This window comes from Lonchura striata, chromosome 8 (assembly GCF_050655825.1).
Source record: "Lonchura striata isolate lonStrDom1 chromosome 8, ASM5065582v1, whole genome shotgun sequence".
Lineage (NCBI taxonomy): Eukaryota > Metazoa > Chordata > Aves > Passeriformes > Estrildidae > Lonchura > Lonchura striata.
This window is the reverse complement of record NC_140710.1, coordinates 24,352,513-24,380,352: the sequence shown is the minus strand read 5'-3', so window position 1 is coordinate 24,380,352 and position 27,840 is coordinate 24,352,513. Positions and strand designations below refer to the sequence as shown.

Genomic DNA, 27,840 nt, shown 5'->3' with positions numbered 1-27,840 from the left:
AGCATGTGCTGAGCTGGCAGGGGGAGTGCTGCAGGACAGAGGAATGACTTGGAATTAATTGTGGAAAAGCTGGCCTTTTTTTGGACAGGCACTCAGACTGGATGTTGAATTTTCTGCTTTAAACTGTCACTTATCCTTCTGGTTTTAATTTGGTGTGTGACTGCAAGTCCAGCAGGGTTCTGTACAAGTCTTGCTGCACTCCCTGCCTTTGCTTCCAGCCTGTTCCAAGTTGGTTGTTCCATGTTCCAGAAATTCTCTTTTCCATTTTCTGTAGGTGAGCGTGGCTGTGACATCAAACACAGCAGAGTGCCCCATCCCTGGAAGTGTCCAAGCCAAGTTGCACAGGGCCTGGAGCACCTTCCTGGTCTAGTGGAAGATGTGTCTGTTCCTGGCAGGGAGTGGAATGAGATGGGTTTTAAGGTCATTCCAACCAAATTCTACAAGTGTGGGGTCTCTCTGGACTTAACAACATCTAGTTTGTAGCTCTTAGACACTGCTTTTCCTTTTCACCTGGTGAGGTTTATGGTAAAAGCTGATTGGATTTGCCTGCAACTACCAAAATCTAAGGAAAAGGCAGAATAATATTTTCATTCAGGAGCATGTATTAAATGCAGAATTCACGATAGCACCATCGAGTCCAATGAAAACAGGGATAAGTACCCATGGAAGGAAGAAGTGAGGTAAAGCACACAGGAAATTCAGATTTCAATAAGCATGTAAGATTCTATTATATGCACCTTGCAAAGTTTCCAAGTTCTTGAAGACTGTAAGAAATGAGATTTTTAAAGGAAAATCCTTTTGGCTTTACTTGTTTTCTGAGAAGTTTTAGTGCTCAGAGAGGTTGTTGCTTTTGGAACCAGTAGCAGATTTTCATTCCATAGTTTTGATAAATGGTGCCTGCCTGTGCTGGAAAGGAGAGGAAGCTTTTCTCTGGGTTTTATGGCCTTTAATTCAAGGGACCAAGTACTTTTTCTTACCTTTCAACTGAATGCAAGCAAAGGCATCCAGGGATGTGATTGATGAAAAGGGTATTTGCCACCCACATGAGTAGAATTTACTGTCCTTGGTAACTTTCAAATTCAGCTTTGGGATACTAAGGGAGGATATACCTTCTCTCCATTTCCATTGCTCAAATATTATTAACTTCTCTCAAAAGCTCCACAAGCGATTTTGGAAGTTTTCAGCCATGTTATCTTGCAATGGGCATGGTCAAGATTTCCCTAATCAAAGCAGAAGGTGAAATATTTCAGTTTTCCTTCATTAGTTTGTCAGTAGAGGTACTGTGATCACACCCCATTTGCCTTCTGTATATGGCTTGAGGTTTTCCTAAGCCCAGAAATGCCAGTTACCCAATTTGTGTCCCAGAACTTGCATTAGGCTCTGTGCCTGTTCAGCAGGATCATCTCAGGGCCCTACACCAAAGCAACCCATACACAGGAACTACCCTTAAAGTTGATGTGCTGCATCACTGGGTCTGAAAAACCAAAGGTGGTTTTCTCTGGCCTTTTTCTGGCTTGTGTAAGGGAAGGGAAACCACTGGGTTGTAGGGGAAGGCATGTAGTATTTTTCATGCTTTTCTTGTCACTGTAGAAGAAACTACATATAATGTTGAATTAGGCACAGGGGTCAGTGGAAAGAATATCTCAATAGAAAAATAGAGAAACAGGCTCATCCTGGCCCCAAATCTGTAACTGAGAGACACACTTCAAGTGTGCTGTGCCTTTGTACTTGATGTTTTTCAGAATTTTGAATACTGGAAGTTCTAAAATTAGTGCAGCTTAGCCACAAATTGTAAGACTATCTTTGCATCTGATCGACATTTTATTGATATGAAAGGGAGAAAAAGCAAGCTCCAAGATGATGAAAGCAGCTTTGTTGGTGGTGCCTTTGGGCAGTGGCAGCTGCAGAGCCAGTGTCTAGGTGGGGAAGGATGATATTCATAAGGAATGTGCTTTTAAAGTGCAGCTTTTTCCTTTGCATGGAATAACCACGCTGTTCTCTTCACGCTTGGAGAACAATTACAAGTTTTTGATCATACTTGCAAGCATTTTATTTGCTTTTGCAGTTAAAGGACAGTAATGAAACAAAGCCAACTATTACATCAAAGCAAGATTAAAGCTTATGCAAATGACTCAAACTTCTGTGAAGAAAGGGTTTTTCTGCCTGGGTCTCCTAAATTCTTTGTCCTGTGTCTTTTGAGTAATTTTATATATATATAAAAGAAAGCTTGCTGCCCTTTCTACACTGAAGCTTATTTTGGTATGGATAAGATTTTAGTGACTTTGTTTCTCTAAGTATTTAATTATTATATCTTGAATTCATGAGCCTTTAATTTTCATGCTTCTGTGATATTTGTTAATAGGTCTGACCAAGTAGTTGCTGTTACACTTTGGCTAGTACTGAAGCTTTAAGCCAAAATATTTAGGTCATTGTGGTACTACCAAAGTTATTATGCATGTTTTTTATTGTTATGCATCTTTTTTATTGCATGTTTTTTAAAGCTAGGGAGTTGTCTTAGCTGCAGTGCAGGAAGCAGAAAACAAGTGAGGCTGACTCTTGGGCTTTTCTGAATCCATGAGTAAGAGGTTAAAAACAGTGTACTTTTCAAAAGTATGTAGATGGGTTTTGTATGGTTGAAATTCTTTTAGGAAACTAGTGAGATCAGGAATAGAGTAGTTATTTTCTAAGTAAATATTTTAAGCCAAAACTAGTGATTCAAGTGACCTTTGGGTGCTGTTTGTGATGAGGCTGGTTCTAAACCTGTAGCTGTGCCATGCCCTGCACGCTGTGGTTCCTGGGGAGTGGGCAGTGCCAGGGATGAGCCCATCATTGCTTTTGTGCACTCCTTGCTGGGAGCCTGCCAGCCCAGTGTCTCCCGGGTGGTTTTTGGGGTGTGATCAGGGCAGGCACCCCTACAGCCATCAGAGGGAGGTGGGTGCTGCTGCAGGTGCCTGGTCACATCCAGGGGCTCAGAGGGACCTGGGCTGTGCCACCCTTGGGTGGGAGCAGCGTGTGCTGCTGTAGGACACCTCAAGCCGAGCTGCCCCAGGGCTGTCACGGGCTGCAGCAGCCCCACTCCTTGGTGGAAAAGAGCAGCAGGGTTTTGGCTTGCTGCACACTTTCTGTACCTTCCCAGGAGCAAGCTGTGATCTGTCCTCCAGGAGGAATTCTGCTTTGGAGCTTTTTTGCAAAGCGAATGTGTCAGCTGATCTCCAGGTTGGGTTTTTTACAGTCACTGCTGGAGGAGTGAGTGTGGAGCATCCTCCTGTTAGTGGTGCCTGCTGAGAAAAGCCTCCCACGGCAGTGCCTGGCAGGCTGTGGGCTCTCCCCAGCACCTCAGCACCACTGACACCTTTTCAAACCACAGAGGGCTTGTAAGGAGATCTTTGGCAATGCTCTAGGACAGTCTCCATAGCTCCCCAAAATGCTGGTGTTTTTCCAGGTTCATTCCGTGTTGTGCTTCGAGGGTCAGGGCATGTTTTGGGTGTGGCTGTCCTGCATTGCAGCAGGTAACCTGCAGAAAAGGTCATTTACACCTCAGTTCCGTGTGGGATGTTGTGTGGGGGTGTGTTGTCCTCACAAGGAGTGTGGCACAGACATCATGAGGTACTGCTTGTTCCTGGATCTGTACGGTGTGAGCAGGCAGAGCTGAAGCAGAGATCCAGGGAGCTGAAGACACAGGACCAGGCTGTGGCAGGATCAGGAAAAGCAGCCTGTGCCAGCCCTTGGAGCAGGGATAGCCCCTGCAGCAGCTCCAGCTGCACCCTCCTGGTGGATCCCAGCAGGCAGAGTCCATGACTGGCACATGTGCTGGGGACCAGCTGTACCTTAAGCACCCAGGACTCACAGAATCATGGAATGGCTGGGGTGGGAAGGGAATTTAAAGCCCAGGGTCACCCCATGCCACGGACAGGACACCTCCCACTAGCCCAGGTTGCTCCAAGCCCCATCCAGCCTGGCCTGGGACACTTCCAAGGATGGGGCAGCCACAGCTTCTCTGGACAACCTGTGGCAGGGCCTCACCACCGTCACAGGGAAGAATTTTTCCCAAACATCCCATCTAACCCTGGACCTCTGGCAGTTTAAAATAACTCCTCCTTGTTCTGTCACTATCTACCCTGTCCTTCATTTTTCATAAGCCCCCCTTAAAGTTCTGTAAGGCTTCAGCAAGGTCTCCCTGAAGCCTTGTCTTCTCCAGGCTGAACAATCCTAGCTCTTTCAGCCTGTCCCTAAATGCTTTCACATCCAACCTTAGAAAGAAATACCTGCAGCTTCTGTATGTTTATAAAACCATCTGAGGTTTCCCTGGAGGTTCACATTCTGTGTGAAGGGAGCTGCAGGTTTTGCAGGGCTCAGAGGCCACCTCTGGCCATGATGCCAGGTCCCTGCTCCTTTCCCTGGGACAGCCCATTTACTACTGATTTTTGGTTCGTTCTGCTTGCCACCTCAGCTAGAAAAATTACCCTCATGTGCTGTATCTGAAAATTTGCTGTCTGCCAAGGAGCTTTTCCTTGCTCTTTTCAGAGGTACTCGGGTGTTGCTGCTTCAGATTTAGAGAACATGCCAGCTCCATCCCACTCAGTATCCATCTCGCTCAGCCCCTCTCATCTCCTGTCTCAGGAAGGCATTTCTAAAGCTTTACGTGGTACTTGCCTTTCTCTGCATGAAACCACAGTTGCTGTTTGTGCTGTAATTCTCTGCAGAGCATTGTTGTGATGTTGGTAACTGGAGACACCAGGCTTGGAGCAGCATTTGGGATGTTAAATACCTTGGGTGAACATTGTCTAAAGACCAGCTTGCTTTTACTGAGCACGATACAGAGGATCTTTATGTATTTTCACTTCATATTCCAATATTGCAGTGGTCATATTAAAGGAAAGGCAAGTTTTCATCATCCCCAGGCAAAGATTTAATGGCGGGGTCTATGCAAAAGAAAGGACAAAAAGGCTTTTTAAAGGATATTCTGTAAAGTAATATCTCTGTAATTTAGTCTGCCAGACACTTTCCAGTGTTTGCAGTTGCAGATGAGGCTTTGCCAGCTTTCAGCTGTCCAGATTGAAGTTTCCATGCTGAGCATCTGCCCCAAATTGCCATTTTGAGAAAACTGCAGCTTAAATGGATGGAGTTTTTTGTTTGTTTGTTTGTTTTGTTTATTGTTTGGCTTATTAGGGGGGGGTTGGTGTTTTGCTTTTTTTTTTTTTTTTTTTGTTTGGTTTTTTTAAATTATTTTTGGGGTTTTTTTTGTGACTTAAACTAAAGAAAACATGATCTCCTCTCTTTGGATGTTCTTTTGAGCAGGTCAGGTATGGCCTGCAGGCAAGGGAAGTGTTTGGGGGCATAGAGGTAGAAAAAGGAAAACTGGAGGGAGTGGGAGAGGAGGCTTCCAGCCCCTGCCCATGTTCTCCTGCTGTTTCCACGTTTGCCCTCGGTGCAGGCTAGAAAAACTGCAAAACCCACAGCTACCAGCAGCTCCTGACAGCCATGGGCAAAGCAAACACAGCTTTGTACCTTACAGGCTTAAGTGGGAGTGGAAAAGCCCCATGGATCTGAAGCCCTGAACTCATTGCTGATGCTTGAAGGAGACCAGGGTGCATAGACTTATCTTTGGTGTGTTTTTCTACTGCTTCATTCAGTAGGAAGTCCCAGATTCATTGCTTGGGTTTTTTTCTTTCCTTCTGGGATTTCCTGTACACCTGCCAAGCTACAAAGTGCTGTGCAGATATTGCTTGGCTGATCTTGCTGCTGTTTGATTTCATGCACGAGGGGCTATGGCTGTTAATTTGGGGCTTGAAAAACCTGGTGACTAATTTTTTTGGGAACTGACGATTTTGATGCTCTCCCCAAGTTTCCAACCAGATTCTTGCTGTGCTCAGGCACTCAGCACTTGTCTAAATCAGGAAAAGAAGGTGGCAGGAGCCTTGTGTGAGCTTCTCCTGTAAGTGCCATGTGTTTTGTCCAGCTTTACATTCTGCAGTAGACTTAGATCTGCTTCTCTGGGGTGGTGGTTACCTGCTTTTAAATATAAATCAAGGTCCTGCTATTTCCAGCTCACAGTGCCACAAACTTTCAGAGCTCTGCAATGAATACAATAGGTACATATAAGGTAGAAGATGCTGGTTTTAGGTGTGCTTGTAAAGGAAAGTAACTTTACTGCTCCTTGTGCTCCCTCTGTCTGGACATGTCTCAGTGCTCTGAGCTGGTGACATGGTGGGCATTGGGCACAGGTTGGACTCAATGGTCTGGGAGGGTTTTCCAACCTGAATGATTCTAGTATTCTGTGTTTCCATGATGTCCTACAAACCCAAGGGAAGCAGTGGGGAGGAAGAGTGCCCAGAACAAAACTGAGGCTGTATTTCGTGTGACACACACCCGAGAGCTGCAACAAAAGAAGTTTCTGGGGAAGACTTTGGAGCCTGGGCTTGGTGTGTTCATGGTGCTCCCACCACCACGTAGTGGTGACATCAAAAACTGAGGCAGCACTGGGTTTGTTCAAGGAAGAATCTGAGTTCTGATGAATGAAGGAGGAAGGCCCCATCTGAAATGAGCACCATCTCCCCTTACATCTGGAAAAAACACGAAGCAGCTCAGCACATCCCACGCCAGAATGGGGGTGACTAAAGCTGATACTACACTGGGAGACAGAGGAGTTACCAGTATAAACAAACGTCCCACACCAATGTGTTGCTAAGAGTGTAAAATACTACGTGGTAGTTTTGAGCAAGAGCTGTGGTTTGTTAGTTACTCATCCCTTGCTACACATTTTTTTCTTTGCGTGCCTTAAATATTCAGGCAGCAGGAAGTGTGGTCAACTGAAAAGTTGCTCTTTCTGTAGCATTTGGCATTGGCAGGTGTTACTTTTGTGACCATAAACCAAATTCACGCTTGCCTTGGGGGCTGCTCCTAAACCTGGATCTCACAGGGTGTTGGGGCTGAGCAGTGGAGGGAAGCACTGGCTGGGTTTGATTGTTACCATCTGCAAAAGAGCTGCTTTTGAATAAAACCCAGCCTCTCTGACAGCTGAGTGTCTGGAGTGCTGCTGTAGGATGAGATGAGGGGCTACCCCAGAACTGGGGCTGGCTCTGAGGATGCTGCCAGTGCTGAGTTTCTGTGGCCATTGTGTTTGGTTGCCTTGGCTGAATCAGTGCCAGGGCTGTGAGTGTGCACGGCCCTGGGAGGATGTGAGAGCTGCATTTCAGATGGGGCCCATCTCTCTCTTCAGAGATTTAACTCTGTTTGGATGATGAGAATGGAGACATCTGTAAAAAGCAACAGTCCCCCTTCCTTCCAGAATAAGGCTATGAGCTTTCCAGCTGTTGGCTAAGACAGGTTTTCCTGTTAAAATAGCTTTTGTCTGAAGTAAGTCTAAAACAATATGGTCATACTAACTGAAAATATTTCTTTGTCAATTCTAGTTGTAAATCCAAGTGTTTTGATTCATTGCTACTTCTTTGATTCAGAAAACCTTATGGAATCTTCCAGTGAAGTGCCCGCTGCTGGTAAAATGCAGTTTTCCTTATTTTGTGTATTTTCTTTACCATATTGTGTGTGACTGATTCTCTTTTATCTTCACAGTCTCACAATTCCAGAACACACTCTTGCTTTCCTTCAGAAGTTCTATCATCCTGAATAATGCAAAGACAAGCCCATAACATTCATTCATGTGGTTCTTGTTTGCAACCACAATAAAATGGATTGTGCCATATATTTGTCAGCTGATGCCACCCTATATTCATAAAGTATGCTTGGGATCTTTTTTTAGTTCTGCAGAGTTTAAAGATGAGCTTATTAGGCATCTCTCTGATGTGTAATTATTCTGGGCTGAATAATGTTAATCAGAATATATGCAATTTATATACACTAGACAAGCAAAGAAGAATGTATGTTTAAAAAATGAGTTTGCCAGAGCAGATTTGCAAAAAAAGTGGATCTAATGCACTTAAGAGGTTTCTATTTTTATTTGAATACCTTTTTTAAAAAAACAAGTCATGTTTGCTGGCTCAGGAAAGTTTTACTTCTGAATTGTGTGTGTCTTGACTACATTTCTGTGTTTTATTTCAATTTCAAGATATGCTATTTTACAAATCAGAGGAGCCCTCAGAGATTAGGAGTTTAAAAAGCATGTCAGGGTGTCTGCTCAAATCAGGAACCAAGGCTGCATGATCTCCTCTGGTGTTGCTCTATACTAGTCATTCTTGAATGAGATAAGACCTGATGCTTTCGTGTTTCTCTCAGCAGGTTCTTCTTAAGCACACTAAGCAGATATTTTTAATACACCCCAACAAAAATTGAAATTCTAGAATGCCAGCTGGCATTTAGAGCTTCAGCTTGGCTTCAGAGGTGCTGAGCACCCACCTGGCAACTGGTGGTTGGTACCAGCTGTTCTGGAAGCAGGAGGAGTTGCCTCACACCAGTGGCAGCAAAAGTAACTTTGAAAAGATGCCTTTGAATTTTCAGTGTGTATATCTTCTTAGTGCCAGGGGTGCTTCTAAAGGGGAAGTAATTACAGCAGAAGGACCTGACCTCATTTCTTGTTCAGAAGGGGTTGTAAGATGACTGTCATCTCCTGAACTATGGATTTGTGGCTCTTGGCTAAGGCACATGCCCCGCAGAGGGACCTGCCTGCAAGCAGAATTGGAAACCAGGTGTTAAATCTGTGTTTTGTGTCCTGACCTCAGCATTTCTCAGACTGGTGAAGAAAAAGTCCTGACTCCATTTAAGCCCAAACCTTTGGAGCCAAAGGTTCAGCCTGACTGATTTGTTTATGAAGGGTTGATGCACTTTTGCTAGTAAAGTTCAGAGTAGAGCAGAGACCATGAGATCCATTTTTTCAACACTGTCTGTATTTTTTCACTGGAAAAACCTGATGAATCATATTGGTGGGTTTTGTGAATACACTTTTCCAGAATTCTTGTTCTTGTTCTAGGACACTTTTCACTGCTCTGCTTTTTCCTTGATCAAGAGCCTGCCTGTTTGTGTGAAGCTGCTGGGTTTATGCAAAAGCTGTGGTGAAACGGTTGGCTCAGAGATGCTTGAAAGGGCAAATAGCAGAGAAACAATGTCCAGGGTAGCAAAAAGTTCTGCTGCTGCATGAGCAGCACCTCGTTGGCAGGGATGATTGATTGTATAGTAAAGGTCTGTGGGAGTAGTAATATGGGGAGGCAAAACCTCTGAAAGGTTGTTGTGGATTCAGGAGCTCTTCAGGGTGTTTTGCAGCCACTGGATGCTGTTAGGTGAGAAAATATTTCATAGAAATTCAGGGCTCATCTTTCATCCTATCAGCCTGGTGAAGTCCATCAACTCAAATGAAGACAGAAAATGGGTTTATGTGGTTTTCCCTGCATTTGTTTCTCAGAAAGCCACAGGCTGCCTTTAAGGCACCCTTAAAGAATGCAAACATGGCTTGAAATGTAGCTCTAGTGAGGAAATGCAGGCAGCCTTTGGAGGAATTCAGGTTTGGATGAGACTCAGAATGAGCATTGTTAGACAGGGGCTAAATATGTTCAAAGTCACATTACTAGTGATTACTTCTGCATTCACAAAGTGAAAATGTGATCTGATAGACATAAATTTGCTAAATAAAACCCTTGTCACACAGCTCTTGCATATTGCATTCTTAGGGCTGCTTTTTTCTTGGTGCTGTAAATAAAGCATTTTGCAAAACATAGAAAGATGAAGAATTAGAGTTTTGATACAGTCAAGTGAAACATACTCTTCTTCAGAAAGAGAGAATGTATTAGCATCCACAGTGGCAGGAGCTCAGATTGGGTTGACGGGGAGAACTTCATGGAGACCTTTGATGGAAGAGCTGAGACTTACAAAACTGGAGCTGCATAACCAGTCATACAAAGGTGTGAGAGATGGAAGCAAACTGTTAAATTTGCCAATTCTATTACTTTTGCACTCGCTGAAGCATTGTCACAATGGGTATAAACCCAAGCCTTGAACATCTTCTGGTTGGTTAAGTGTTGCCCCAGGTCCTGGTGTACAGGCAGGTGAGTTTGGTGTTTCTGTACATGGAGGGCCACGAAGGCCTCCAGAGGCACAGGGTCACTGTGAACCAGCAAGGGAGCTCTGACCAACCCATTTCCCAATAAATTCTCAGGAACAAATTTCCTTTTTTTAATAATAACCTGCCCAGCTGCCTTTCTGAGGCCAGACCTCACGTGGTCCCACTGTACAAACACAGCACAGGGAGAAGGTGGTTTGGATTTGGTTTTTTCCTTTCAAGTCATGTTGTCACAAGCCCTTTTAAACTTGTGAAAGATAAATGGAGAGGAAATGAGGCAACTTATCTCCCTTTTTTTTTTTCCAAGAAGGAAGGAGCATTGAAACATTGGGGCGGAAGAGCAGAGCAGCCAAGGAGCCTCAAGCACAGGCTTAGTGAGAGGGACAATAGCTGAGTGGAGCTTCTTCCTGGGAAGTCCTCTTAAAAATGGAGCAAACAAACACCAGTGGGGATTATTGTCCTCCCTGGGATGCTTTTATGACTGTTTGAGGATCTGAAAGTGGTCTAGGAGGAAGAAGAATAATGCACAGCACTTGGCAGGGCAGGTGGCTGGATGGAACCCCTCTGAGCTGATTTCACTGAATAAAAGTGGGCTTTGATGAAACCAGCCCCAGGGAGGAAACAAGGCAACTGGGACCTACAGAGCTGTGTCACCACCTTCCTGTCACAGCAAGTGACACTGTGGCTGTGCCTGTCTGGGAGCTGCAGTCAGACACTCTGTTGGGCTCTGGCCTTCCTCTGAGTGATGGTTAAAAATAGCCTGAAAAAGAAAATAAATACTTCTGTGTGCTGGAACAAAGAGGCCTTAAACCCCCACTTTTAGAGACTGAGAGAGGAGTGTTCCTTTGTGTGTGTCCTCTGTGGCATTTACATCAAATCCTTTCTGATCTCAGTTCTTTGGTTTCCCTTTTTCCTTAAATTCCCCTAAGCTATGCCCCTGTCACCTGGGAGTGTTTCTGCCTCTGGTGATGTGGGTTGCTGGCACTGGTGGGTTGTAGGAACAGCAAACCTGGGGAATGTAAATGTAATCCTTCATCTTTGATACTGCTGCAGCTGCAGAAAGTTAGGGGTTGTTTACATTTTTACTTGACCTCTTTTCAGGATAAAATTTTGGGAATTATTCTCGATTTGGTAGCAGAAGGTGTATTTTTATTAGTAAGATCCCAGCTTTAATTTCGGAGGAATCAAAGGCATGACCTCTATTAAGTAAGGAATGATTAATGAAGTTTAATGGGTCATTTTAGCTTTGCCAAAGAAAAACCCCAAAATGTTTTGATCAGTTTGTTTTATTCTTTTACAGTGCTTTGGAAATACTGAGATCTTGATTATGGCCTTGTTCAGCTTGGAATGGGAGGAAAGAGGGAAAAGGAGGCTACTGCCAGGTCTCCCATGTTGAGAAGCCCCAGGCAGCCAGAGAGCCATCTCCCATCTTCTCTTTGTCCTTTCCCATTCATTTTGTTTTCATTTGCCTCATTTTCTCTGCTTCTTCCCTTGAATTGTCCCTGGACCAGATTTAGTAGGGGCTTTTGGAATGGTTTCATTGGTTTCACAAGGGAAGAGGCCAATTTTATTCCTTTTGCACCCATTTCACAGCTGGAAGAGAACAAAAGGCTGTGACCTATCCTGAAGTGGGACTTTGGGGCAGCAGCAGCTGCTATGGGAGTGTCAGAGTAAAGTGTGAGAGAGAGAACCAGACCAAGATTGAGGAGTGAGAGGAGATGTGGTCAAGGTCTCTCTTACCAGCAGCCTCAGTGCATCTTGTTCCCTTTGTGCCACCCTTTCTTGAAGGAGCCTGGATCAGGGGCTGATGTTCTGGTGCCACTTCCCAGTGTCTCTGCACTAATTTGAATTATAAAGCTGATCTGTTGCATCACAGAGCTGTAGTTTCCCTTCCCCATCTGTAATAAGCACAGAAAAAACTTTCTTACACAGGGTTGGGTGAGCAGCTTCATATAATAATTATACTCTTGTCTTCTAAATTCTACCTTAATTGATGCTTTTTAGCAGTCTTGTGAAGAAACCTTTCCCACAGGGTGAGGCATCAATGATTCCTCCTGTCTCTCTGCAGAGTGAAAAGTGAACAGTGTGGATTTCCTGAGGGACATTACCATCCATGGAGAGATAGAGAAGAATTTGTTTGTGAAAGGGGAGACCTCCAGTTGCATGAGTATAGACCCTTTTTTAATGCCTGACAGTATTCCTTGCAAAGGAATGAATGTGATCTTTTTAAAATCAAGTTAATTCTAAAGATTTAGCAAACACTTTTAGAGCTATTATGTTATTTTTCTGAACATGAGAGCAGACTACCAGCAAGGAGGGTTTGTCTAGTTTGTCTTAGCTAAGGCTTTGAAGGATTGACCATAGTGTAATGCTGTGGAACAGTTTTGTCTTATAGGTTGTGTCAGCCTCGACAATTCCTGCTGTAGCATCTGCATGGCCAGCAAAATCCATGTGATGTCAGAAAATGATCCTATTGTATCACCCTGCTGTGTGACAACAAAATATATAACAGATCAAAGAATTTTTATAAGCTTTGTAACAACAAAATATGACACAATAAAGAGATTTTATAAGCTTCACTCAAACTTCTAAGTTAGTTCTCCCATCCTCTGCCCAATTGTTTTGCTCTGACAAGTTACATTTTCCTGCCGTCATATTCCAGTATTATAATCTGAAATTAGTGAAAGCCTGAACAAATGACTAAATATGTACTGCAAAGGAAAAATGTTTCCATTTTTGTTGTTCAAGCTGAATGTCAAGTGGGAAGTCAGGTAAAAAAAAAAATTCTTTGGAATGTGAATTGCATTTTGCATACTCCTCTTCCTATACTGTAAAGTTTTATTAGAAGCTTTATCTTATATACACACACACATATATATATATATGTATAAATTTTTGTCCTTTTTAAAAGAGGGGAAAGAGGAATAAAATTATTGATTTTTTATTGATTTTCACAAAAAGTTGGCTCTTTGTCCCCCTCAGAATGCCTTTTCACAGTCGCTGCCCTACATAGGACCAAGGCGAGGCGGTGTTGGCACAAGCAAAGCAAACCAGGTGAAACTGGAAAATGGTCCCAATTGGCAAAACTGTGACATGAGTATGACCTTGGGCTTCAAAGATCTGAATGGTGCTTGTTTGGGTTAAAATCTGTGTGTTCACCCTGGTGTTGTTGTGGGGTTCAGAATGGCAAGAAGGGGCTCTGAGGTTGGAATTATTTCCTGATAAAATCAAGCAGTGTGGTTGTGTTAGAAGGTCATTAAAGTAAATGTCCTTGCTTTGAGACCTCTGTTTAGAGATTAGTCTTGGTTTTAGCCTTCTTGTGCATAGGCTTAGCTGAAAATTCTTTGCAAATCATGGTATTTAGTCATTTTCAGTGTATACAGGAGCCAAAAGTGAAGCAAATGCCTTAGAACTGATGAGGAAAATTTTAAGAAAAGAGGCTCCAATGTTACCATTATTTTCATTTTGTTACTCTGTTTTGTGCAGTTTGTGTGTTTGTTGAAGAGAAATGGAATAAAATCCTGCCATGGAATAATGGCCTTCTGCTGCAGTGCTTAAAAAGTGATTATTCTGTGGGAAATAGGGTATATTGAAGAGTCCATCTGGGCTGATGGTGACAGCAGTTGGAATAGTGAGAGAATAAAGGGAATTCATTACTAAGGTAAGGAAACCTCAGTGTAAATGAAGCTCCTCGTGGAAAGATGTGTACTCACAGCTTTGGCCAATGTCATGTACTCCCTGGAGTAATTTTATGATAGAGCCATGTACTGTGGTATAATTTGGCAAAGTAATTAAGAAAGAAGAAATTAGCAAAAATATCTCTTAGATTTGTATGAGCATATGCCAGGCACTGCATGGAAATAATCTTTTGAAGGTGTGTGTGCCTGTATAAATATCAATATATATATTAAAAAAAAAGGTTCAGCTAATGTCATGAAGGTGGTTATTTTTTGTTATCTATGTCTCTGTGTCTTTTTGTCATTTTGTTTTGTGGATGGTTGGGCAGTGAGGTAATTGTCACCTGAAAGGGAGGGAAGGGGGAATACATCATCCTGATTTAAAGGGTGATGCAGCATTGGCTTACATTTTTGGAATGCTGTTTAAATGTTCCCAAGAAACATTTTTGTGTGACCTCCACTGATGTGTAACATGGTGCTGAGATGTGGATTGGAGAAAGCTGCTCAAGACATGTCTGATGTCTGTGTCCCCAGGAGTGGCTCAGGGAGTTGAAAAATACCCCAAAACTTGAAAACCAGTGACCTTCACCAAATTTATTTATCACAGATCATAGATTAGTTTCATGTGACCCTCTCCAGGATTTAGATTGGGTTCATTTGGTTATTAAATCCCAAGTCCTTCTGGTGCTGTGAAAGAAGCTTATAAATAAAGTCTTGTCAGACCTTATTCTAGTTGAATCTGACCATGAGTAATTGTTTCTAGACAGAGATTGCTGCTTCTAGCCCCATTACCCAGAAAGGGTAGATTTTAGCAGCCTTTAAGATAAGCTTGTCTGACACAGTGTTAATCAAACCCTTGGCTTGTTTCAGCTTGAGCAACCACAAGCACTGGCCTTTATGTAATTCATGATTATTAGGATTTTTTAGCCTGACAGAAGTGCAAAGGCAATTTGTGAAATCTTCCTTCTCCCATAAATAAGGATTGGGCAGTGGGAGCAGGGGAAGGGAGAGCCAGCTGCAGGAATGAGTCTCTGGGTTTGACCCAAGAGCCACTCTGTGTTTGTGCAGGATCTGTGCTCTGCTGCTTGTTCTTGATTTTTCACAATCAGACAGCATTCACAATTAAGTTAAACCATCACGCTCCATTAGTTAGATCACAAGCTACTTTTCACAAAACAAACATTTTTATAGAGTGCATGAGGTCTCACTGAGCTCAATCTGCTCCCTCTGAATGTGAGATGTTCCCAAAGCTGCCTGGGAACAGCATAAGTATGTAAACCTTTGGAAATCTGTGGGATAATTGTCCATCTCAGTACAAAATTCAGCCTTGTGTAGCAGAGCACTTGAGGAAGAATAAAGTATAGGAGTAAAATTGTAGAAAGGATGATCTGCGAGGTTGGGAATGGAACCTGTTACTTTTGGCATCTCTTTTCCCAGGGATCTTGTCTGGATGAACTTACAAACGTGCTTGTTTAGCTTGCTGTGAAACAAAAGCTTTGCTTTTGATGGAGCACAAATATCACACCCCCAGTCTCAGCTGCCAAACTTGCAAAAAAAATCTGATTTTTTTCACAAGACAGCGGTAGTTTTTTCCTATGGAGAGGATGGACTAAGCACCTGAGGAGTGCTATATGCTGAGACTAGAGGAGAGGCTGATCTGAGGTGTGATGGGTGTTGCCCACTCTTCTGCACTGAGTTTTGGGTGACTAACAGGCATTTTGCCAGCATGGCAAACAGGTGATTTGAGGGTGTGTGCACACCACTGGAGTCACAGAATTGTAAGGTTTTATTGAGAGCAGTCTCCATTCATATAAACCAAGGCTGGGATAAATAACTTGTTTCAGTATTTTACCAGGTGCAAACCACATGTTCCTGTGTGGGAAAGAGGGGTGGCTCCACCAGCTAGAGCTGCTGGATTTGGCTGAATGCAAACAAACCTGTGAGAGGTGATCCACCCAAATCAGAACCTGGGATTTGTGTCTGACATCCCTTTTTGTCATAACAGGTATTAAGTCATGACACAGATAATTGAAATACTATTTCTACAAATAAAGATCAAAATGAGTCCTGCTTTCAACATCAAGAGTAGTTTACATTGCCTTCCTAGATAAAGTCTGGGAGCACTTGAACTTAAACACTTTGTGGGTGGTATTGTAAGTACTGCACAAGGAAGAAGACTGAAGGAAAGAGGGAATCACTTGTAAATCCCACTACATTGTTCTATACCCCAGAGCACTGGAAAGTGGTGGGCAATGGCAGGATATGCCAAACAGAATCACTTTCACAGGTTTTCTGGCTACCAGATGCATTTAGCAACTGATAATGATGCTTGCAGTGAACAGGTGATCTGAGTAAAAGCAGTTTTTATGGTGAGTGACTGCTTCCTTCCCTTCCTGTTGAGCATCCAGCCCATTTCAGAGCTGCCAGTACTGACAACTTTCAGGGCTTACATAGAGCATCTGCAATTTCATATGTTTACCTCAATCAGAGTTGTGCTTTTCTTGGACTTGGGATGAAGTTGGCCCAGGAGCTGAACACTGGAATTATTTTGTTAACTCATTTTGCTGCTACCTTGATGGTCTGTGAGAATAAGATTGTGTTTTTGGATAGAAAAGTAGATGGATGGATGGACAGTAGTAATTTTAAAGCTCAATTTGCATTAAGTCAGTTTATGTACTGTATGCATTTGCATACAGATTAACTGGTTTTTAGTTTATCATTTGAAAGGATGCCCCCAGTTGTGAGTTATATCCTGGCTTGTGGAGCACTGTGTGGGTATGATCAGCTGAGCATATAGATTGTGTTCTGACAGTTTTGCTCATGATCTGTTAGAGGAAATAAAACAAGGTTCCTGTTCTGTCTCACTGCTTTACTTGTTTGAAGTACTGGATGTACTGACATTCAGCACACACAGTGCCTATTTATTTTAATTTTTTTTTTGGTTCTGTTTTTTTTGGTTTTTTTGTTTTAATGCAGCAAATAATCTACTTCCTTTACATTTATGTCCCCTAGGGCTTAAATCGTGTAAGAAGATACTTCAGGCCCCAGACCTCCAAAGAAATTCATATCACTGGTCATGGTATATTTGGAAAATCCTTTCCAAAAGGTGCTGAGAAAGGCAATTGTGCTGTGAAGGGGAAGGATTGTGAACATTTTCCTACTTTTGGAAGGGTCATCTTACTGCCAAACACCAATATTTAAGTGAAATAGCTTTTATGGCAAGTCCTTCCCTCTTTCCATTCTTAACTTCCAAATGGCTGAAGTTCTGGGAGTGTGAGCAATCACTCTCTTGTGTGCCAGCCAATATGTTATTGTTTTCTGACCTTTTTTCCTGAGTTTTCCTGGCCTGCACCTGGACTGGCCACGTGGCAATGTTGTTGAGAGCAGGGAGATGTGGCAGGGTGAGCTGGATAGGCTGCACTGGAAACTGGTGACTAGACCAGCAGGAATTAATTTCTGGGAGAATTTGATGAAGAGTGCCCTTGTTTGAAAAAGCTGTATGTCAGTTATTTCAATACAAGCAGTGAAATCCCCACTATAAATTTGGGTATTTGAGGCCATTCTGCTGGCCTGATGACTTGGAGTTACATACAAGTGTCCAACATTAATTAAGAATTAAGAAGGTCAAAGGCAGGGGAAAAGCAAGGAAAAAAAAAATCTGGGGTTGATTACTGATTTCCAGGGGGGCAACAGGTAGATGTTTCTTGTTTCTCAGTGCAGTGACATTTGGTTTTAGTCTTAAAAGAGGTATTATAACTCATGCTAAAGGTTTGTGGTCATGCTGCAGAGCGGGAGGTGCATCATGAAGTATTAGCAACGTTTATTCTGGAGCAGGATCTAAACCCTCAGCAAAGGAGGAACAGACCCTTGCCATGTTAAGTCGACAGATATCCCTCCACCTCCATCACAGTTGTCTTTTCCTGTTGGTAATTTTGGTTCAGGGAATCACAGAATATCCCAAGTTGGAAGGATCCCTCAGGGACGAATCACCAAGTCCAACTCCTGGCCCAGCACAGGAGCAGGAGGTTGCATGCAGGCTCCTCCTGGAGCTGATCAGACTCCTCATTCTCCCAGGATAAACATCCCAGCTGCTGGGCTTCAAGTCCCATTTATATAGGCTGGAGCTGTGCCACTGCCAGACCAGCCAAGTGGGAGCATTGGCTGTGCTCCATATAAACAGCTCTGACTAAGCCAGCCGCACTAAATTTGGAAAAGAATTAGGGGAACTCATTTTTCAATTGCCCTGGAGTATTTTATCTCCAGTTGCCCCATGTTATCGTTTCATGGGAAGAGTTTCTGTTACTCAGGACTGTTTCCATCATGTTTATTTTCAGATAGCGTATTTTTATTTTCTGTAAACCAAAAGAGTTTAAATATCCATTAAGGAACAATGGATCAAGGGTCTGTCTGCTTCACTTCCCACCTTCAGGTAGCACTGAAATTCCTGTTCAGCTGAGCCCTGCAAGGCCAGGTCCTCATATGGTGCCACTCAAATCTCTTTAAATAAACTTTTCTTCTAATTTTAAGAGGGAGGAGTATTTTTAATGCAAAGCTCCTTTGCAACAATTAGTGTGAAGATTGGAAGAAACAACTGGAAACATTTGCCTCTTGATTCTTGTTTTGGTTTGTCATAAATATAGTCTGCACATAAAAATTACATCATCAATGTCCTATTTCTGACGTATATGTTGTGAATTGCAGTGTTTCTTTCTCTTCAGTCATTGTGCTTTTAGCTGATCTAAGGAGTACTGACAGTGAAGAATGACACTTCTGAGGCCATTTAGCCTTAATTGAGAATCTTTGCCAAAATTACAGGTATTTCCTGTGATTGTTGCAAGTTTTTTCCCAACACCAGAATTTTATTCTTTGTCCCACTTCCTCTGCAAACTTTTACTGCAGGATGCAGGCAGTAGCCAAGTGAGGTGCAGTGTCCCAGAGCCCTCTCCAACAAATTGAGAGGATGATGTGAGCTGGAAAAGAAAAAGCCACAGTGCAAAACAGGGGCAAACCCTGAGCAGGAAACTCTGCTGGGGCTGGGGCCAACAACATCCTACTGCTGGCTGGGACCAGGAGGAAAAAAAATGCTGCAAAGAAAGTTTTGGGAAACTTTGTCCTTATTTGGAGAATAAGTCTATGCCTCTGCCCAAAGCAGGCTAGTTTCTGTAGGGCTGGGATATTCTGCTTTAGCAGCACCATATCCTGCTATTATACCCAAGCACATGCTATAATCAGTATGTCTCTAAAAATCGATCTTAAAGCTGAAGATTTGGAGTCCAGATTGTCACCGGGTGCTGTCCCACAAGTAATTCTGTGAAAACCTTACATGAGTGGTGAATTGACTCTGGTTCTGACATCCCTCCAGCTGAGTGGGATGGCTGTGCCAATGCTGAGCCGGCTTCTCCGTGTGCCTGGAGAGGCTCCAGGGTGTCAGATCTCCCAGTGCTGGTGTGGAATTGGAATGGGGCAGCAGTGGGGCAAAAGGGGCTTCCAGTTCAGTGGAAGGCAGCAATCACACTGATGCTTGTGAAGGAGAAGGCTCCAGCTCACCCCTCCGACCTGGTGACACAGGAGTGGCTGGAATGAAAGGTGCTGTTATGGAATGGAAGCATTGGCATTGCCCCTGAGCTTGAGGGGGTGCATCTTGTTCTGCATCACACTGGAAATTCACCTGCAGAAGCAGAGGAGTTGGTATGTAGGTTTGTCTTCTCATGCACATCCATGTTAGGAATTTAGGGAGTAATTCCTGGAATCCCACAATGGTTTGGGTTGGGATGGATCTTCAAACCGATCCAGTCCCATGCCCTGCCATGGGCAGTGGCACCTTCCATTAAACCAGATTGCACCTTGCCCCTGGCCTTGAACACTTCCATGAATTCTGTTTCAGGAATGCTGTGTGCCAGTCCTGGTCTAGGAGTCCATTAAAAAGTCTTAGTTTGAGAATTACCATTTTCTTTTCTCATACAGAAAATACGATGGTTTTTTCCCCCCAAGCAGAACAAAATTAAATTTTGGAAGCATCTAAGTTGCTTGAGATGTGAAATTGCATTTCTCTGTTGTATGCTCAGAAATGCCCTTTTGCATGGTGCTCCTTAATACCAAGAAGAAAAGCCTCTCTCCAGTATCCAGGATGTTTGGGATGCTTTCTAGGTCATAGGCCAGGTTCTGGTTCTTGCATTCCTGTGGACTCTTTCAGTCACATATATGCACATGCCTTTAATTTTAGCTTCACTTCCCTGTCTGCAAAGTACCATTATTTCTTTGGTAGGGTTAATGAGTTAATTGCTTGTAAATTTTTTTAAGATTCTCAGAAGGGAGACCTCAGTGTGTTTATTGCTGTTGCTGTTACCTTTGAGATCTTGATCACAGTGAGACAATACCACATTAGTGTTTATTGCAGCATGACTGAGGATATGTTTACATTAAAACAAAGATGAGACTGTAGTGCCCAAGCCTAGAAAAATATTTTGTAGAGCTTTGAGTCATCTCTAGAATCTCAGTAAGTGATAAACTTGGCCCCTTATGGCTGAACATTAGCCAGTGTCACTGGTTGTCTTTGAAAACCCTTTCACGCCTTGACCACCCTTGGCTCTGGGGCAGCATGTCCCAGGGAGAGGCAGAGAGCATCTTTCCTTAGAGAAATGGATTTGGGGAATTCTTGTCTTGATCTTAGAAGAAAAGACAAAGTCCCAAACCCAATATTTTCCTGGACAAATTCCCTCTGAATGCATCACCAAGGGTTTCCTGATCTGTGCAGCAAGTGACCCTTGGTACATTCAGGAGGTTTTCTCATGGAATCATGGAATGGTTTGGGTTAGAGGGACCTTAAAGCCCATCCAGTTACACTCCCTGCTCTGGGCAGGGACACCTTCCACTAGCCTAGGTTGCTCCAAGCCCTGTCCAGCCTGGCCTTGGACATTGCCAGGGATTCAGGGACAGCCACAACTTCTCCGGGCACCCTGTGCCAGGGTCTCACCAGCCTCACTGGGAACAATTCCTTCCCAATATCCAATCTAAACGTCCTGTCAGCGGGAAGCCATTCCCCCTTGTCCTGTCACTCCATCCCTTGTCCAGAGTCTCTCTCCATCTTTCTTGTGGCCTATCTTCAGGTCCTGGAAGGTCACTATTAGGGGACCCTGGAACTGCCTCTTCTCCAAAGAGAAGAATTCAGGTCACTGTGAGAGATGCCTTGGTTCTGTGTTACAGGTTGTGATGCCATGTACATGAAATACATTTAAATCTCTGTTCCACCTCAGGAAAAACTGAGGCCACCATCAAGAACTTCAGCCCCCACTACCGCCGGCAGTACGCCGTGGCTTTCTGCAGGCACGTGCAGGAGGAGCTGGAGCAGCACCGCCACTCCCAGTCCCGCTTCCTGAAAACCAGGGTAGGAGGACACTCATTTCTCTGTCTGAGACCCAAGTGCATGTGCAGATGTTGGATTTGGGTCATTTTGGGATGGAAAAGTTGCATCTGGGTGCAAGTTTGAATTTTTACTTCTGAAAATTCATCTGTATTTTGGTTTTGTTTAGTTGCTTATCATGGCATGAGGAGAACCATGACATGAGTTTCTGGTACAAGGATTTGGACATTTGGACAAAACTGGTTCCTTCTTGCTGGTTGCAAGATTCTGCAAAATCTAGGGATAGATATCATAGTTCCAGGGAAGAGATTATGTAGGAAATATAATTAATCCTGTCATCTGTGGCTCAGGGTTCCTTAAAGAAGATGGTAATAATTTCGTCTGTGGAGTGAACTATGGAAGTTGGTTTTTTAGAGGGGAGACAAAAAGAGAGACACAAGTCTCTTTACAAGAGGAAAATGCAGAGAACTAGCCTTAAAGATTAAGAAGGTAAAAATTTCAATGTTCTGAACATACTGGAAATCATGGTTTTCCAATGCTCTTGAAATGAGTAGGTAAAGCAGTGAGATGGGATAATAGAAGATCTGTGTCTTTCAGAAAGGTGTGTATCAGTTGCTACAGCACATATGCAAAAGCATTACAAAGAAATGGGAAACAATTTACTGTATTATAATAAAACCCTGTTTTTCATATCAGTGATATATTTATATTATATAGTGGAAAATGGAAGGTGGTGAACTCAAAGCCATCCTGCAGGGGTTAGAATTAGATGATCTTTAAGGTCTTTTCCAACCCAAACCACTGCAGGATTCTCTGATCTTGCATTTAGCCTGTCAGCTGAAAGGTAAATAAATCTCTGTCTCAAAAATCTGGCAGTATTTTGGAAGGCAGAGCTCTTCTGTTGCCTCCTCACCTTGGCTACAAGACTTTGCTTGTGTCTGTAGAACCTTCTGAAATCAGAGATGTGTATGACTCCAAATTGCATTTGAAGGCTCAAAAGCCCTCAGAGCAGCATTATGGAAATGTAGAAATAAAAGCTTCAAGATGGTCAGTGGTGCAGAGGGGTTTCAAATGTCACCAATTGTCCCTGTAGCCTGCGGGGGAAGCTGGGACAGTTCTGTACGAAGGAGAGCTGCTGCATTTCAGTGAGGACCTGAAGAAGTGGAAGGACAGATACGTCGTGATCAGAAATGACTACACTGTGGATTGCTTTGAGACCAAAGAGGTGAGTGCTGCTTCTGTGGATCTGCTTGTACACTCCAATGGCAATGGCTTTGCTGCTGCTGTCTTGCCTTCAGCAGTAGGAGGTGAAACTTTGTCCTCATCAGGGTGGCTCCAGTGGAAGCCCCACAGGGATGGCTGAGGGTACAGTCAAGTGCCCTGCCTTGGCCAGATGAGTGGCCAGAACTAACAAATGGGACATTCCTTGGCCAGATACGTCAGCAAGAACTAACAAATCCTTTTAACAGCACTTGAACCTTCCTGTGCCTGTCCCAGAGCACTTCTCATCTCTACATCCCTGTAATATATCCCTGTGCTCCTGCAATTGGATCTGAAGTAGCAGGGTTTGGCTGGCTACAGTGGAGGTTTTTTCCTGGAAGCTGCCATAGTCAAGCTAGTCCAGGCTGAAAAATCCAACAAATTGGTCTCAGGAGAAAATCCCATCCTTTTTCCCTCCCTTCCATCCCTGACTCCTCACCACAGCAGATAAGCACTGAGAGTTCAGATTTGTTTCAGATTTGACATGCCTAGGGAACATTTCCAAAATTTAGCCTGACAAAAAGATTCTCCCTTTGGGCAATATCCCCATGTATTAGAATCATAGAATATCTTGAGCTGGAAGGGACCCACAAGGATCATGGAGTAAGCTCCTGGCTTTGTCACTGAATTGTGTATTTTTTGTTTTCTCTCTCCTTAAATCTCTATTTAACAATACTTCCTCTCTGTTGATTTTCCAGGCCTACCAGAAGGGAGCCAGCCCTAAATATCATGTTATTCCTGCAGGAGGCAAAGTCCTGACTTCAGAAGAAGATTACAATTTGCTGTCTGATAAACATTTTCCAGACCCTGTTGGTAAGTCCTGTTCAAAGCTGAACTGCCAAAACTCAGGCTCTATTCCTTACTCTGTTCTGGGAAGGCTTTTAGGCCCCAGTTTAAAATGGGGTAGCAGAAGATGCCCACAGACCTTTTTCCAAGTTCAAGTACAACTCCAGAATGGATGAATAAAGCAGATGCTGTAAGCCAACATTCAGAGAAATGCTGGCTCCCTTTCTTCCAGCATACCGGCACCAAGCTGCTGGAAGCTGTGCAGAAGCGGGGCAGGAACCACAGCACCATTGTTCCCAGGCTTTGTTCATATTCCTGGTTTATTTGTTTCCATTTTTAGATGCCAGCTGTCTGTGTTGACTCACAGCTGATAATAAGTCCCACAGAGAAGGCAGGAAGGTGGCTGCTTCTGCCTTTGTTGTTTCTGGGCTGGGAACTGCTGTGGTCGGGCCTGCCCCCACTGCACCAAGATGGAGAAAATTCAGGCTTTATGGAAGAGGCTCTCACATTGCAGTCAGATTTGGAGAATGGGATGCCACATAATGAAAGGGATAAGAGCAACTTGAATACAAGGATTTATTTTTTGAGTCCTTTAAATCCCTAGGATTTAAAATTAAGTGCCCTCTCACACCCTTTCCCAAGGCACAGGGTGGTCAGAGGGGCTTGGAGGTGTCCTGTCTGTGTCACTACAGCTCTGCAGCAGTTGGGGTTGAGTGATGTGGAGCACCCCAAGGGTGCTCATGGGCTTCCCATGGCTGTTCCTTCAAAAATATCATCACTTCACCTTTCTGGCACTACTCTCCATCTGTGTGGTGCTGAAGACCCTCCAAGGTGAACCGCATGTGTCTGGGCTCTCAGTGCATGTCAGTGACTCGAGATTTGGTTTGGTCATCCCTAAATGTGCTGTCCAGCATCCCCTGTGTGCAAGGACCCGGGGCAGGTGGGAGCTGGAGGTAGAAAGCTGGAGGTAGAAAGCTGGTGCTTTCTTTACATCACCGGCAAGGCCATGAAGTGACAGTTTTTAAGGGCAGTTGTGTATGGAAATCCTGGAACCAGGGAAAGCACTGCTGTTCCAACTCAGTTTATTTAATGCAGCTTGTTTCTATAGGAAAGTCCATACGCTCCTAAATGGTCTTTATGTGGAACGGACCAGGGCTCTCCACTAATTTACTTATTTGCCATGAAAAACGTTTCCCTAGCAGCTGTAATCCAGTGAAATAATTTGAAATTTTACCAAAACTAGATTTTTGCCAGCTTGAAGACAAAGCCATCAAGAGGCCGTCAAGTTGCTGTGGTGTAACACAGAGAGGTGGTTGATGCCAGCTGAGTGTGCCCATCCCAGCTGTGTCCCCCTGCCCTCTGTGCCCAATCTCCTGGACTGGGAAGGAGATGAACCTGCTGGCAGAGGTCTGGCACAGAGCCAATGCCCAGGAAATTTGCAGCTCTCAAGCAGAGGTGTTTTTGTGCAGGCTCCAGCGAGGAGGCAGCTGCAGCCTTCGTCCCGCTCCCGAAGGAGTTCCCGGTGTACCTGTGGCAGCCCTTCTCCCGGCACAGCTACTACTGCTTCCCGGAGCCGGGGGCACAGCGGCGCTTCAGCGCCGTGCTGGGGGACTGCGTGAGGCATTCCAACCACGGTGAGTGAGGAGAGGGATTGCATGAGGCATTCCAACCATGGTGAGTGAGGGATGGAGCTGCGTGAGGCATTCCACCACGGTGAGTGCGGGATGGAGCTGCGTGAGGCATTCCAACCATGGTGAGTGAGGAGAGGGACTGTGTGAGGCATTCCAACCATGGTGAGTGAGGGATGGGGCTGCGTGAGGCATTCCAACCATGGTGAGTGAGGAGAGGGACTGCGTGAGGCATTCCAACCATGGTGAGTGAGGAGAGGGACTGCGTGAGGCATTCCAACCATGGTGAGTGAGGGATGGAGCTGCGTGAGGCATTCTGACCATGGTGAGTGAGGGATGGGGCTGCGTGAGGCATTCCAACGATGGTGAGTGTGGGATGGAGCTGCATGAGGCATTCCAACCATGGTGAGTGAGGGATGGAGCTGCGTGAGGCATTCCAACCATGGTGAGTGAGGAGAGGGACTGTGTGAGGCATTCCAACCATGGTGAGTGAGGGATGGGACTGCGTGAGGCATTCTGACCATGGTGAGTGAGGGATGGGGCTGCATGAGGCATTCCAACCATGGTGAGTGAGGAGAGGGACTGTGTGAGGCATTCCAACCATGGTGAGTGAGGGATGGGACTGCGTGAGGCATTCTGACCATGGTGAGTGAGGGATGGAGCTGCGTGAGGCATTCCACCACGGTGAGTGCAGGATGGAGCTGCGTGAGGCATTCCAACCATGGTGAGTGAGGGATGGGACTGCATGAGGCATTCCAACCATGGTGAGTGCGGGATGGAGCTGCATGAAGCATTCCAACCGTGGTGAGTGTGGGATGGAGCTGCGTGAGGCATTCCACCACGGTGAGTGAGGGATGGAGCTTCGTGAGGCATTCCACCACGGTGAGTGCGGGATGGAGCTGCGTGAGGCATTCCAACCATGGTGAGTGCGGGATGGAGCTGCATGAAGCATTCCAACCATGGTGAGTGTGGAATGGAGCTGCGTGAAGCATTCCAACCATGGTGAGTGCGGGATGGGACTGAGTGAGGCATTCCAGCCACGGTGTGTGTGGGATGGGACTGAGTGAGGCATTCCAGCCACGGTGTGTGTGGGATGGGGACCGTGTAGGGCATTTCAACCACGGTGAGTGCAGAAAGGGCTCAGCCTGGGACATCGTCACCCACCCAGGACCCACACACCCAGCAGTGGGAAAATGCAAGTCACTCACAAAAGGTGCTTGGCTTCAGCACCCTGAGGAATGAATCAACACAGCCCTGCTTCTTGCAGTGCTGGGAGCACAGTTAGGTGCGGTTTGGGGTGCAGTGGGTGTAAGGTTGGGGAGAAAACATGGGAATTGCTTTGGAAGTTGTGTAATGATCCAAAATCCCTAAGAGGTGTTTATTACTAAGGCACAGCAAATCCCTCACCTGCATTTGTAAACTGGCTAGTGCATCACAGCTATAGAACCAGGAATAATGGACATCCTGAACTGGCAGGAACCCACAAGGATCATGGAGTCCAACTTGTGGCCCTGCACAGACAATCCCAAGAATCCCACCCTATGCATACATGAGACGAGGTGTGTACAACATGGAGGGAATGTATTCCCCCTGTACATTCCCATGTTGTTACACACATACCTCTCCTGATCAAACATTTGACCTTTCTGCAGATGTTTCAATGGCAGCTCAAGCCCCAGCCATGGTTAAGCCTTGTAGCTGGTCCATGAATGGTGTGTAGGACACAGTATTGATTGTCTGCACAAAGATAAATTATGACTATCACTTTCTAAGTAGATTAGACTAAAAAACTTTTAAAAAACCCTAATTTGTGACTTGGTAGGACTATAAAAACAGCTTTGCTCCTAAGAAATTGGAAGATCATTTATGAATTGGACCCTTCAGAAAAATAAATGCTTTCCTGATTTTCAGATGACGTTTTTTCCAAGATGCCCTCAGTTCCATGCCTTTAGTGTCACTTTGGAGTCCCATCTGCTCTTGCTGCCCTTGGTGGGAGATGGGAACACTCAGCAACTTCTCCACTAAACTCAGCTGCTTGGGTCTGAAGCCCAGGCTTGTGGGTAAATGAATTGTGAGTGCAGGGTCTGAACAGTCCCTTTTACTTACAGAAGTGACTCCTGGTGAATGTTTTTTTAGCTGTCACTTCAGTCTCCTGGCCATCAGCTTCATCCCATTGCCCTCAGACAGCTTTTTCTTGCTGTCCTCCCTGGATCATTCTTGATTACCATCTCTTTTCCCTTGCCTCCACTGCTAAAGACATTCCTGGTTTCCTTTAGGACTCCATTCCCATGAGGAAAACACACACAACTACATTTCTGGGCAGTTTCCGAAGATGTGCAGTTGTGTGGGGGTCAGGGCTGGTTGGTTTCAGGGGCTTTCTTCACAGGAGATGTGGGATTCCCTATCTCAATGCTGTCCAGGTGGTGTACAATCCCCATTCCTTATCCCAATGCTGTCCAGCTGCTGTACAATCCCTAATTGCATTCCCAGGTGGTGTACAGTGCCCTGACACTCTGGACTTGGCTCCTCACTGAGGTTTGGTAGGGAGATGAGGACACAATCAAGTTTTCCTGGCACTCCATGACTTGAAAACCGTTCATGATGTTTGGGGATTTTAATTTCTCTCCTGGAACAAGTGTAATGGGTTTGACAAAGCTTTTGGCAGCCTGTTTTTTTCTTAAAGTTCAGCACATCACTCTAGGGGCCAATCCTGAACTGGCAGAAGCTGGGTTTAGATGACCTAAGAGGTCTTTTCCATCTCCAAAGCTTGTGAGTCTGCACTTCATTATATTTCATATGGCTTAGCTATTGCTCATTTATGCATCTGTTCCAGGATTTATCCCTCTCAGCTTTTCCTGTGGTCCAGTTTTTATCTGACAGACAATTCCTCAAGGATTTTTCTTACTTCTGCCCAGTGGGGTGAGAAGCAGATAAAGACAGTCTGGATTAGGATCTACTGTTGAACCAGGAATAGAGTTTCAACAGCTGTCAAGGAAGCAGGAGCCCCTTTCATGTGGATTTCCTGGAGTTATGTAACCCCGTGGAGATCTAGGTGCTGCAAGTGGGAAAATGATCCCTGACAAGCACCTCAAATTGAACTCTGCCCTTGGAGAGAATTTTTTT

The 27,840-nt window shown here is 44.5% G+C and overlaps 1 protein-coding gene across 3 annotated transcripts in view; it reads left to right on the top strand.

Annotated features, from left to right (window-relative positions):
• The window catches only part of NIBAN1 (niban apoptosis regulator 1), a 55,851-nt gene that overhangs the window by 5,417 nt on the left and 22,594 nt on the right, over nt 1-27,840 (top strand). For 2 of the 3 annotated variants that reach the window (XM_085586597.1, XM_077785504.2), the window contains exons 2-5: nt 20,937-21,067; nt 22,137-22,268; nt 23,002-23,116; nt 24,559-24,723. In XM_085586597.1, the coding sequence (XP_085442723.1) occupies nt 20,937-21,067; nt 22,137-22,268; nt 23,002-23,116; nt 24,559-24,723 (543 nt within the window). Of the gene's footprint in view, nt 1-20,936; nt 21,068-22,136; nt 22,269-23,001; nt 23,117-24,558; nt 24,724-24,748; nt 25,003-27,840 lie in introns of those variants that run through there. The other variant, XM_085586598.1, reaches the window with a different exon arrangement.